This window comes from Echinococcus granulosus (assembly GCF_000524195.1).
Source record: "Echinococcus granulosus chromosome Unknown EG_S00024, whole genome shotgun sequence".
NCBI lineage: Eukaryota > Metazoa > Platyhelminthes > Cestoda > Cyclophyllidea > Taeniidae > Echinococcus > Echinococcus granulosus.
In genome coordinates, this window is record NW_020170404.1 from 604,814 (window position 1) to 617,324 (window position 12,511).

The window sequence follows — 12,511 nt, forward strand, 5'->3', positions numbered from 1 at the left end:
AGCATTTCAGTAAATAAAAAGTAGAATGAAAAGGAACGGAGTCATGCAGTTGATGGCACATATTTTCTGTGCTAAGTTTTCCGGATTGAGCTTATTCTCCTTGGATCTGCAAAATAAGAAAAGTAATACACTGTTGAGGCACTTCTGATGAATCGATAGGGAGGCTCGAGGGGGCGACGAGGGTTTCGGAGGGAAGCAATGCTGTCTCAGCCCCCAATTAGTTCATCACACATGGAGGCGTCTACAAGGTTAAGCTAAAGGCGGGGGACTTACTTGAATTTTAACCGCTAAATGAAATGCGGTAACAAAAGTTTAGACTTCTGTCTCACATAGCCGCTTTAGTGGCGACGATGCATGACAGTCATTTTGGCGAGATTCCCTTAGGAGCGTGATGTAGTTGACACTGAATCTCGATTATGCTAGACTACTCAAGCCCACGGAGGTACAGTTCAATCAAAATTCTCTTATAAAGCCTTTACACCAGTGCTCTTGTAGACGTCACGAGCATCTTCGTGGATATTTTGTACAAAAATGTCCAACTTTACAGGACCTACTGAGATAGATGTTCGGGATTAATATACAAAAGATTCAGTGGAAGCCGAATATTTACTCTCAACTGACATAATCAAGTAAAAGTCGAGATCTGCAAATCTTGGAATGGTTGTTTAATATCAATTATTTACTACTCAGAGTCAGGTTATTTACGGATTACTTTACCGAGGCTATTTTGAGTAAAAACCGCCAGTATCGTTAACTATATTTTGAAGTCCTATGCAGAGTTAATGGTGTACCGCTAAACCGACAAAGGAAAGGCAAATCTTACTTTGGGGCTTCCCGGATCTCGAGTTTTTAAAATCTACGAAGCAAAATGACAAAGTAAAAAAAGTGGGCTAAACTGATTTCTTTCACATAAAAAAAGGCTTTAACCAATCATCGCTAAAGGTTTTGAGGCAGAATTGGTTTGCTTAAGCTACACCGAAAAGTTGTGAGGGCAATGCAAAATACTTGATTTTAGTTGAGTGACATTAGAGTCCTCGCCTACAACAAAACGAGTGTTAAACTGATTTTTCGCTTCAGTTCATAACTAGGCGATACACTTACGCCTCTGATCGGAGCGTTCCACTACTTCGTACCCTAAAAACGAAGCCCACGCTTGATTAAAGTTTAGGTTGAGAGGCACATCAACAAATGTGAAAGTAATTGCTTCAAGTTAAAGAGTGGAAGCCCGATCTTCTCTACGATTGTGTATTGAATTAAAAGGCTACCGTGGGAGGGAAATTTCATTACTCTGAGAGGCATTAAAGTAATATGACCACGCCAGTTTTTTAATAATTCAATTTCAATTACTTTTTCTTCTCTTAAGGGAATCCAATTAACCTAATAGAGGTCGGGGTTACTTAAAGGGAGATCAGAGAAGCAACATAAATTTAAAGCATCCATCAAGATTGTGATTAGCTTTGAGATTGACACCTGATCTTCCCCGAGGAGTTGCTTGGCGTCCACCTGCAGAGAAGATTGTGGGGTATTAATAAAAATTTCAAATTATCGGATACAATTTATTAAAGTATCCCGTGTATTAAAAAAGGCTGCAGGATTAGCGCTTGCAGCGTGTCAAATTCAGCTATTCATTTTGTCAGTGGAGGATGAAAGGAGAAAAATACGTAACAAAGTGCGAACTTGGGAATGGCCAAGCTTGCTGTGAGTTATTCACTCTACCAACGGGTCAGTTGAAGTGCTCTGTCACAAAAGGCTGTGCTCTTTGAAGGAGAAGTGGTTTGTTAATTTAGGCAAACGCATATACACACACACACGCCGATGCTCCATTAAAATGTGACACCGAAGAGTGAATGAGAGAACCACATGTTAGCTGGGATGACACAAAACTTACATTTTTGGCACATGACGTTATTTCTGACACCTATTGTAGCAAGACGTAGTCAAAGAAAGCCTGTACGAATGCATTCGGCACTTTTGACCCAGGGTTACGAATGTGGCTACCACTTTTTTACCAAGGCTCACTCACCTCTGGTGTCTGGGTACGGAGTGTCAGAACTGGATGATGCCTCAGAGGACGTATTGTTTTGTTCTTCCAAGTAAACAAAACATTTGCTATTAGAGAAAATCTTATTCTTTTTATGAGCAAAGCGTAATTGCAGGGCCCTGGCACACGTCAAAGTATGACAACTGATACAATTCGTGTGTCAATTTGCGTTTTGTCAAAGCAAAAAACAAAAATCAGGTGGAAATGAAACATTAAGCTTTTAAGTAAGCCTGAATTTCTGGGGCTGTGGTCATTAGTTAAGTTGGTCTAATCACTTAGTTTAACGGCTTGAATCGCTTGACATTTGTTTGCCCAAAGGGGTAAGAAACTAAAGCAGCAGATGCACACTCCATGGAGACCGGAGTGCCCGCGTGGTTAAGCGTACAGTTAAACAAAATGCCAAATCACCGCATTATTCTAATGCACTCCTAAAAAATAGGTAAAGTAATGCCACCAAACCCAAAGAGCATCTGAAACAGTCAGCTCAAAAATTATTCGCAAATAATTAGCAGCGATATCCATGCAAAGCTACTTCTGCATTTTATGATTCAAAATAAGTTTAAAGGGATTTCTACTTTGCAAAAAAGGATGCAGGCGTTATAGCTAAGGAGGATTATGAAGTCAGGCTGCTTTTCAAGCTGTGTGGCTTAAAGTGGCAGAGATTAAGATCTTTGCATTTGCTCAGACTTACTCTTACTGCCTTTCGATGAGATGATTTCTATTTGAAGGGAGATGGGATCTCTGCCATTAACTAATGGAAATCATCCATCGTGGTTCAACTCACTGTTTATGGGGCCCTGTCTCGTTGGTTGATTGGAGTGGTGCCGATTCGAGTGATCTGAATGGAAATGAGTGTGTTTGGCGTGAAAATGACTGGAGTGGCCCCTTTTGTGGTTTGCTCGGCCTGTAGAGAGAAAGCGTTTAGTAAGGAAGAGGCTTAACAAACTTGGTTCCCTATAAAATCCATATTTATGAATGTTTAATCAAGTGTTCAAAGATCTGAAAGGAGTATTTGTTAACCCAAATGTAGTCCTGTAACACAATTGATGTTAGTGGGGGCAGAGGTTTTGGTACAGTCACATCTGATGTATTGTCCAAACGTAAGACTATTTTTAGTCCACATCACCAGATCAGTCTACTGAGCGAGCTCTCGTTGATAGGATGATGCAAGTGGGGAAAAATAAAAGTAGAATTGCGAGGGATGATATCGACGCTATCCCACAAATTGGTTGCTTTAGGGAGTTCTTAGTTTACCTACGGTGCAATACTAATTCAGAGATGAAATCTGGAGTTTTTACACACCATCTGACTTATGGTGTCTTCTTCTCGATTCTGACGAGGACGAGGTTGATGAGGATGAAGAACAAGATCTCGAAGACGAGGATGGCGACGAAGATGAGGAGTAAGACGACGATGATGACGATGAAGATGACGACGAAGATGTGGAGGATTCTACGACAAAAAGTTGAGATTCTTTTATTTCGTGCGCTATTGTTGTGTCATCTCTACCAGAATGCCAATACGTGTGACCAAACTCAGGCATCAGTGTCGTCCTTATCGCCACCTCCAGTCTGCCGACCCAATGTCATGGGCTATTGGTAAGCAACCAATCTCCCGACTTATAGTCCCCAAATATGGTGTAAAACAATCAAAAGAAATTTTTCTTGTCCCTACAAGGTGATCATCGCTTTGTCTTTCCTGAATTTTATATCCTTTGGTGTCTTAGCCTAATCATGCGTCAGTTAATCCAAGAATCTTAATCCAGTTATCCCGACTTGTTCAAAACTTCTCGGCTTCATTTGCCCGCAAGTGTAATTGATTGTTTGTTCGAGTCACTCTAAGGCGGTTAAAAGTGAGGAGTAGTTTACTAAATTTTGACAAATCCAAATTGCACCTAAAATTTCACTTATGAATGCTTACATGGTTTTTATAGCGTCAGCCCTTTAAGTCACCCATTTCATGGATTTGTATCCGCATAAGCAACTTTAAATAGGCACTCCTCAATATAAGATGTCGAAACAGTTTCAAAGGTCACGGTACCTACGACTGTCAGTAGTCATTTAACTAATTAGTGTGTCTACGGACGGGTAAAGAAGGTGTCATGAACCCACTCCTAGCGTATCCGTGGTGCTTCCTCTTTGGCTGATGCTTTGGCGTTTTCTTGGCCTGTGTCTTAGGAATCTCTAAAACAACAGCACAATTACATCAGTGTGGAATAAATTTTAAGTAGTAAAGTGAGGTAGATTAATTTAATTTTTACCTGTAAACTTCTGCGGGCGCGGCTTGACTGGAGCAAGGAAAAAGTTAGCTTTATATGAAAATCCTATGAAGCTCATTGTGAGTCTGTTTGATTGTGGCGATGACATTGAAGGACTAGTAAGAAAAAATTTTGTGAAATAATTGTGAAAGACCATTTTCGGTAAATTCTGTGGCAAGTAATTCCCATGGTGCTCAACTTTCTGCCATTAAATTTTCTCTTGTCAGGTCTCAATCATCGAAGGGAGAATAGGAAATTTCAGAGCATTGTGAATTCTCCCTACAGGCCATAAAATTAATCGTCTTATTTACCTCTTTGGGGTTAAAATTCATTTACTCCGGAATTTTTATGGAATAACACTGATGAGACCATGTGATACAGATTATTTCCTGTAATAGCGTATGAAAGCTATTTGAAGTGGTGGTTTTACTCATTCCAGCTACTCAAACTTTGCTAGTTAAGCTTTTGACTAAATTAAAGAAGCCTATGTCGTTTCTTTGATGATTACTAGCCAAGGAGCAACCTTTTGCCAGATGTGCGAGGCGAGAATTTCTGTAATAGACCGGTTCACCTAAAAGAAAACAAATTTCGTGTATGTTTAAAATTGGAATAAGGGAAAAGGAACTGGAATAGGTTAGCTGGGCTTTACCCACCATTTATCTCCGTCGGCGCCCTGTTCGGTGCCCTTTCATCTAAAATTTAAAAACCATCATATATTCTTGTTACTAACCGTTTGCTCCGTGTTGAAGCGCTTCCATTCCAGCGGCTGTAGGGTCCAGTCCACATTGGAGTGGATGATACATCTTTAATGACTATGTGACATGACAATTACTTAGACTTGAGTATAATAGGATTCAAACTTGGCTATACAATTAGTAGCTCTTGTCAAGTCCGCCATGGAGCAATCCATTTAACTTAAGAGTCTCATGCGTTTCCATTAGCTCAAAGGTAGTAAAGTCCTTTTTCGTATTGTAATGTACTATACATACTTGACTAGGAACAGTGAGTTAATAACTTACATGTCACGCATCTCAAAGATAAATTAGCTATTCGGGAAGAATGACAGGCACCTACAATGTGCTTTTGGATATTCCGACTGCATATAGGGACTGCTAGAAAGCATCCGATCGATGCTGTAATTCGGGGACATATTTCTTGGCGGTGTCCGTCGAACCTGCGACCTTGAAAACCTCCTTCGGGGTGGTGGTCTCCCCATGCGCCTGAATGAAGAAGCAGAGGAAGCCGGGGAGTCGGAGCGACTTGTGGAACCGTCGGAATCCAAGGAGGCCAATCGATGAGCGGTTTTTTCTCTCACAGATGGGTACGCCGGCACCGACCTTGAAATGCAGGATTTGCCACGCGTCCTCACTGCCTCTGCATGCGGCAGTGGTTGACCTAGGAGTGGAAGTTGCGTCTTACATCAAACTTGTTTTTGTAATTAAGGAAGGGACTAATTGGTTTGCTTACCGTAATCATCGCGTTTTATTATGAGAGCTGAAATGTTGTATAGTATTTTAGTGTTGCTAAACAAACGGAAATACTGTGATAAAATGTGAGGGGATTAGACAAGTCCTGTCATTGCATTTTGATGCTGACGCTGTTGAGGAGTTGGCATGGTTATTGTGAGGAGAAGAGGTATTTAGAGAAGAGAAAAGAGACATTATAATTAATTAGTGGAGAGCAAGAATTACGCACCAGCCTTGTCAAAGTCGATTTCTAAAAGCAATAACGGCAGTAAGGTGTGTTAGGCTCGAATCATTAAAGTGGGTTAGTCATTTAGGACCTTTGTATTTCATTCAGGTACTTTTGCACCCTCTAAAGCATCTATCAAGGTCATGCTGTTTGATGATCATGGAGGTACAGTCACATACTTTAATGTCAATTTATTGGCATAAATAGGAATTAGAACCAGCCAATTTTCATTTCCTACTTAGGAAGTTAATTTAGACCAGCTATGATCCCTATTCCTTTCTTTTATACTGCCAAAAAGATGAGTTACACCTTACCCTTCTTAGAAAGCACAAGCACTTGCCATTCCAATTCACTATCAGGGCAAAATGATAACACTAACCAAGAGTTAACTTACCATCGACGGACTGGAAGAGAGCGTGCCTGGGTATGAGGTCATTAAAGTTTCCTAAAACGAAACGAGTAGTTTTGTGCCCAAAAATGCATAATTGTTGGACTTCTGCAAACCGGATTTTCTAAGAAAATTTCGCATTTGCGGCTTCATTTTCAGATGCATCAACTAGGTTCGAGCTTCGTACACGGTTGTTTAAATAGAAAGCTTTGGTTTTTCGGTATGTTACAGAAAAATTAAGTTTTTTTTTCAAAATCATTCGGAGTTGGGAGGTAAAAAGGGGGAATTTAGCACGACAAGTGACTGACTGAACCACTTCATTACGGGTTGTGCTAAATACATGGTGAAGCATTAGGCAGAGCAACCATTAAAAGTGGAGGGGCTAGTTTACACTTATGCTGTCCACTACACATCTTTTGGAAGTAATCTAGAGGCATATTTTCTACCAAAAAACTATAAAAAGTCATTTTTCGCAGGAAAGGAATCAATTATTTTGCCTAAAAACCTCATCACTCCTTCAGTTGGTGAGGCGGTGTGCTAATTTTCTTGGAGATCAAAGTAATAAAGTACACCACTCTACATAAGGTGGTAGGATAAAAAATGGGGATCGGGAGCGAGAACGAAAGGTAAAGAATGTAGAACTTACTTGATTCTGGACCGTAGGCCATGCTGCACGTCTCGTAAAGGAAGTAACTGTGACAACTCGTAGAGTGGAGTGATCAATTCACCACTAGAAAGGCTCTTGAGGTGTGTGAGCGTGTGCATGCGTGCATGTGTGTGTGTCTGTTGGTGCGTTTAACTCACGAGACATCAGTTTCCCCTTCCAATTAATGACTGCTTTTTACAGGCTTGAATACATTGAACTTTTCACGCTTTTAATTACTTTTAAAAGATCCATTAACTGCAAGCTCATATTTACCTTTGAGCGGCGTGAGTGGGACTGCACTCAGCTGGATTAAAACACGTCACCAGTTTTTGTGTGGCACATTAAAGATGAAATTTTAGCTGAGAGAATGCTCATGTTACCAAAATTGCCTCGACTGCTTTGACCAAGTTCGTGATTTTGATAATCAGCGAACATTGTCAGGCATACAGAAACTCAAATGCCGGCGCTTGGCCTCGTGATGTGAGAGTGTAGAGTGACATTTTGAGGAGTCATGCCAAATAAAAACTGGAACATCATTCGCGTGTCCTCAAAATCAAACCTTTCTCTTAATCTTCCTATCCTATTCTACACTTTGGGTTATGACGCTTCGCATGGCATGCGCCTCGGGCCATTTAAACTCTTTATTGTACTGATACCCACTTTCCTGTTCCTTTGAGCCTTCATAAGGTGTCAGTTAAGTCTGATATGCCTCAAGAATTCCCTCTTAAGGGATGTAGATTCAACTTTTTAGGGGTGGTAACTTTAATTGCGGTTTGCTTAGCGTTAAGTGAAGAGGCGAAGAAACGTATAGCATACACCCACATCAAGTGTTAGAGTTGAATGAAAGCCAACGCCTATCACCTCACCAAATGAATCATTTTGCCTGCATTTCACTACGCACACACATAATGAGTAAGAAGAGTCATTCGAGGATGAATTTGTGGAAGCTAAGCCAGCGGCCCCCCGCTTGACACTTTCACTTCTCGTGGGAGCTCATTCTTGTTAGATTTTTGTCTGATTAACTGATAGGTGATGCAAAGTGGGTTTTGCATTTCAAACTACAGCAAGTAAATGAATATGACATTGGATACTCTTCAAACAAGCAATTCATTACCCCTCTCCTGCATACTTCTAAGGCACCTTGTCATTAGCCTGGATTGGCACAGTCAGCATAGGCCGCTGGGGATTAAAATCCTAAACACGGTCAAGCCAGAAGAAGCGATTTTGTAAGCACATTTTAATTAATTATGATACAATCTAAAATATTTTATTGATTGTTAATTTCGCTTCAAAAATTGAGTTGTTTATTTGTAGTTACACAATTCCCTTGGCGAGTGATATAAATATGAAATTAAAACACCCTTATAATAATCTGCTTTAGGTACTTCTTGATTGAATATGACATCGCCCTTTTGACGTCACCGTTGTGCACGCCATTTAAATTAAATCGACTTGATGTCATTCAGTTATCATGGGAGTAACTCCGAAATCATGCCAGACATACTATTGTTTCAGGTTGAAAAGAGGCAAATCCTAATTAAACACTCATTTACCCTCAGTTTAAGCTGAGTATGATTCTTTAAAGTACTACACCACCCCAATGACAAATGGTTTATTCGAGTATCCGTCAATATGGATGAAAGCCTTTAAATACATTTAACTGTAATTTAATTTGATTTGGTCATGACTATGCTACTTGTAACACCTAGTAGTATGAATTTCTTCGTATAACCTTTTTGACATCATTTTAGTCGAATGATGACCCACACACTTAGCCTCCTCTAAAAAGGAGGATAACAAAAATTGACCAAAAGGTTTAATGCCAACTCGAACGACATATCCTAAAACAATTGTTGAAAGGCAGAAAATTATTTGAAAGTGGATGGCTAAACTTGTCAACGGGGAAGTGAGCATTAACTCCGGTAGACTTCGTGAGCCTCTAGTGCCATCATTATTCAAGCCCTACAAGAGTAATGGTAAAACTTAGCACTTCTTACTGAAAACATTTCATTACCTTTGGATCCCCTAAAAGCAATAAAAGGTAACAATTTTTGTCAGTGGAAGAAAACTGCCAGTTTATGAAATTATCTCAATAAGTTCTATTAAGACCAAGCCCTTGATAGACAATGTGTCATTACATATTGCAATACTCTGGGCTGTCAAAATCTTTCAGACAGTTCAGGCAATCGTATGTCTTTTTGTGATGGTAATGATGGGAAATATAAGCTAAGGATGCCACTTTAATGACATGGCTATTACACTCTTCCACACCTGCCAACAAAACTTGTGGTTTAACCATTCATTTTAAGCTTAAACAGTAATTTAAAGCTATCAAAAATTAAAGAAACCAAAGGAAACGCTTTCGGTTTTCGACCTCACCCTATCGTCTTGAGCTGTGGGCACGTGGCTTGCAATGCGATTCTACAAGGAGACTTTGACGATGTTAAAAGCATTCATTTAAATTAGGACACTTTTGGATAGGTTAAAAAATATTAGGTTACCTTTTCGTTTGGTGCTAGTGCAGCGCTTGCTCTTGCTAGTTTTGCCTGAAAATCAAAGGGGTAGAGTCCACTGCTTAGTAAGCAGCCCATTAGGCAGACGATTTTATTGTTTCATCTTTAATACTTAATATGACTAGATAATGGTCTGGGAGTATTCAAGAAAATTAACATGCTCCTAATCTAGTAAGTGTTTAGCTGAGTGCAGGGTGCCTATTTTTTAGCATGGCGGCTGGTAGAGTTCTCAGCATCTTCTTCTCAAATAAGTTATGCCGATTGTAGGCCGGAACACCACATCGGGTTGCCTTCCTCAGGCATTATGATGTAATCTTGACTTGGGCCCTACGGACCCTGGTTATTGTGGACTTTTCCAAAGTTAACGTAATTACAGCTGAGGAGAACAATCCACAACCGTTTAGTCCGACACCAATCCTAGCAACATAAAAGTGACCATTTTAAATGCAGCTCCAAAATTCAAAACAGTGTATTTTCCCTCAGACCAAGATCCTTCTAGAATAATTCGCCTGTTTCAGAGGCGATTTGATAAAGCTTTTGGATAAAGCGAAAATTAGAATGTCACATGTATGCAATGATGGTAGCGGACAGCGCAAAGGTTTTAGTTTACATTTTGAAATGCCAAAATATACGACACTTTTTTCTAAATGGTAAAAGGTGCCGTAGTACATCCACTTACCCTTTTCATCTAAAGTCAAAATAAAGGAAAAGACAATCATGAGAATAAATTACTCTGTATATTTTGATAATATACAACCTTACACTTTAAATGCAGCGATTGGGACAAAAATCTAAAATGATGCAGTAATGGATCACTGACCCTTGCAGCGCTTTGTGCTCTTTGATCTGCGCTGATGGCATTGACAACAGCAGGAAGTCGATGATGATGACGATGACGAACATGACGACTTCGATGATGACGATGTTGTCGATGAGCAAGTGCAAATGGAAGAAAAGGAACTAGTGCTCGATGATTTAGACGAAGATGATGACGATGAAGATGAAGATGAGGATGAAGACAACGACGACGAAGACGAGGAAGACGAGGAAGTAGATGAGGATTTGCATGGGCAAGTACAGCTTGAACAGGACTTAGAGCTGGAACTAGAGTCACTCCAGCAGCAGCAACAGCAGCAGCAACAACTTTTGCCTGGATAGTAAAGCAACACATTAGTGATTAGGCGAAAATGTTTCAACAATAAAGGCATGAGTGTTTCCCTGAAAATGGAACCTATTTGGGGCATCCTGTCGTGACCTAATCGAGCCCACCAAGCAATGAATACGGAGCTTAAATCAACAAAATACCCACCTTTCTTCTTCATATACTTTTTCAGAGCAAGACCTACAAGAGAAGATTGGTTTTGCATCAGTCTTGAGCAAAGGAGTGGTGCAAATAGTAAAATTGCAAAAGTAATTATAATTTAACGGTTTAGAACTTGCATGACAAGTCGCGCATTGGCTCATCAAAAGCTAAAAAGGGAAAGGAAGGTATAAAATACACAACTGGCAAGTATGAAGTGAAAAGTGTTGTAAATGACAAAAACACTCAAGCGGTTATCGGGTGTCTGTTTAATCAAGAGAGGTACCTCCCGATGGTGCAGTTTTATTATTGGTACTTACTATCAGTAAGAGACAAGTTGGGAATAACCTGGGCCGCACTATAGGCTAGAATGCAAAGATTATTTTAAAGTCATGACTTGAAGGCAGTCTGTTTTTAGTGACGATTAGGAGGTGTTCATTAGTAGAGCGTTATGTGGCTGCATCCGTTTAGCGTGTTACAGTCGCTCGTTATCTATCGAAAAGTTACCTATCACTAATGGAAGGGAGGAAAAGAAAGAAGACAAGGGTTTTAGCTTCATGCCAAGTATACATGTCATAGGTCTTAGTGTAAAGGATCAGGAAATTGCTGCTTTAAGGAGGCATTCATAAGTGATCCGCCGTAGTTTAGGTAGGGTTAAATCAAATGCAGGGTGCGGGTAAGCGGTTGTTACTCACAATAGTAATCTAAAAAGAAAACAATTTCTTTTGTTAATTTAGAAAAAAGAAGTTAAATATTTTTTTAACATAAATAAAATCACAGAAACAAACGTCAATACAGTTGGATATTTTAGGCTAAACCGTTTTGGAGGGTTCAACGACCATTCCATTCTACTTACTAAAATAAGGTGAGCTGTAGCAACTAATTTTGTTTGTGGATTTATAATTGAATCAGGATTTTGAGGATAATGACCATGTGGTGTACAGGTGAGGTATGATAATGCTTCGAGGGTTTTTACGTAGGGGGTAATTGCGACGTCAAGGGGCGTCGTCTATTAGACCTAATTAGTAGATGTGCTGAGGCGGAAGAAGCAGCAATGTGGTTTTGCGTTGCCAAGTGACGATGGTGTAAAAACATTGACGCCCTACATAGAAAGTTAATTAAACTCAAATCTCTTTGCATATTCTGTCTACACATCAAACCCCCACTCAAGTGGTCATTATTACCCTGCTAGAATGGCTATCCGAGATCACCTGGCGCAGCAAAGCCCACAAATAAATCACCCAGTTCGAATTTTGATAGTCTGTCTCTATTTGACGAGGAATACGCTAAGGATACTGCTCAAGTTAATTTTCTGTGTGTAAATTGGAGATGATCTAGCACTGATTTGAGTAAAGCAGCTAATCGAGTTCACTAGGTCTCGGAAAACTTGATCCCTGGATTAGGACCTCTTATCTCCTTTATCCTTTGCAAAAGTGAGTTGTTAGAAGAAGATTTATGTGTATTACACCATCTTCAAGTCTCACAAATACCTAGTTCGTAGTTTAAAGTGAACTATGTCATGTGGTTAAGGTTCCAGTGTCTTGTCGAAACGGCAAATTCATTAAACTAAAAATCGACACAAATGTCGCTTTTTCAGTGGCATTTGCAATTGACCGACAAAATATACTTGTAAAAACGACAAATGCTATTTCTTGTGTATGTAGATAAGGCAGA

General features: G+C 39.8%; 1 protein-coding gene across 1 annotated transcript; it reads right to left on the bottom strand. All coding sequences in view use genetic code 11, as the record gives it.

The window, feature by feature from the left end:
- Positions 1 to 6: 6 nt before the first annotated feature.
- EGR_04092 (hypothetical protein) lies at positions 7 to 11,001 on the bottom strand (the record flags this gene model as incomplete). The annotated part of the gene is made up of 21 exons (XM_024493341.1): positions 7 to 106; positions 1,102 to 1,134; positions 1,422 to 1,503; positions 2,024 to 2,086; positions 2,733 to 2,792; positions 2,826 to 2,945; positions 3,344 to 3,493; positions 4,153 to 4,224; positions 4,302 to 4,328; positions 4,822 to 4,869; positions 4,952 to 4,990; positions 5,373 to 5,693; positions 5,766 to 5,792; positions 6,385 to 6,435; positions 7,025 to 7,080; positions 8,757 to 8,986; positions 9,404 to 9,445; positions 9,526 to 9,570; positions 10,358 to 10,680; positions 10,847 to 10,879; positions 10,974 to 11,001. 21 exons carry the CDS (start codon positions 10,999 to 11,001, stop codon positions 7 to 9), a joined length of 1,950 nt encoding a protein of 649 aa, XP_024352255.1.
- Positions 11,002 to 12,511: the final 1,510 nt, after the last annotated feature.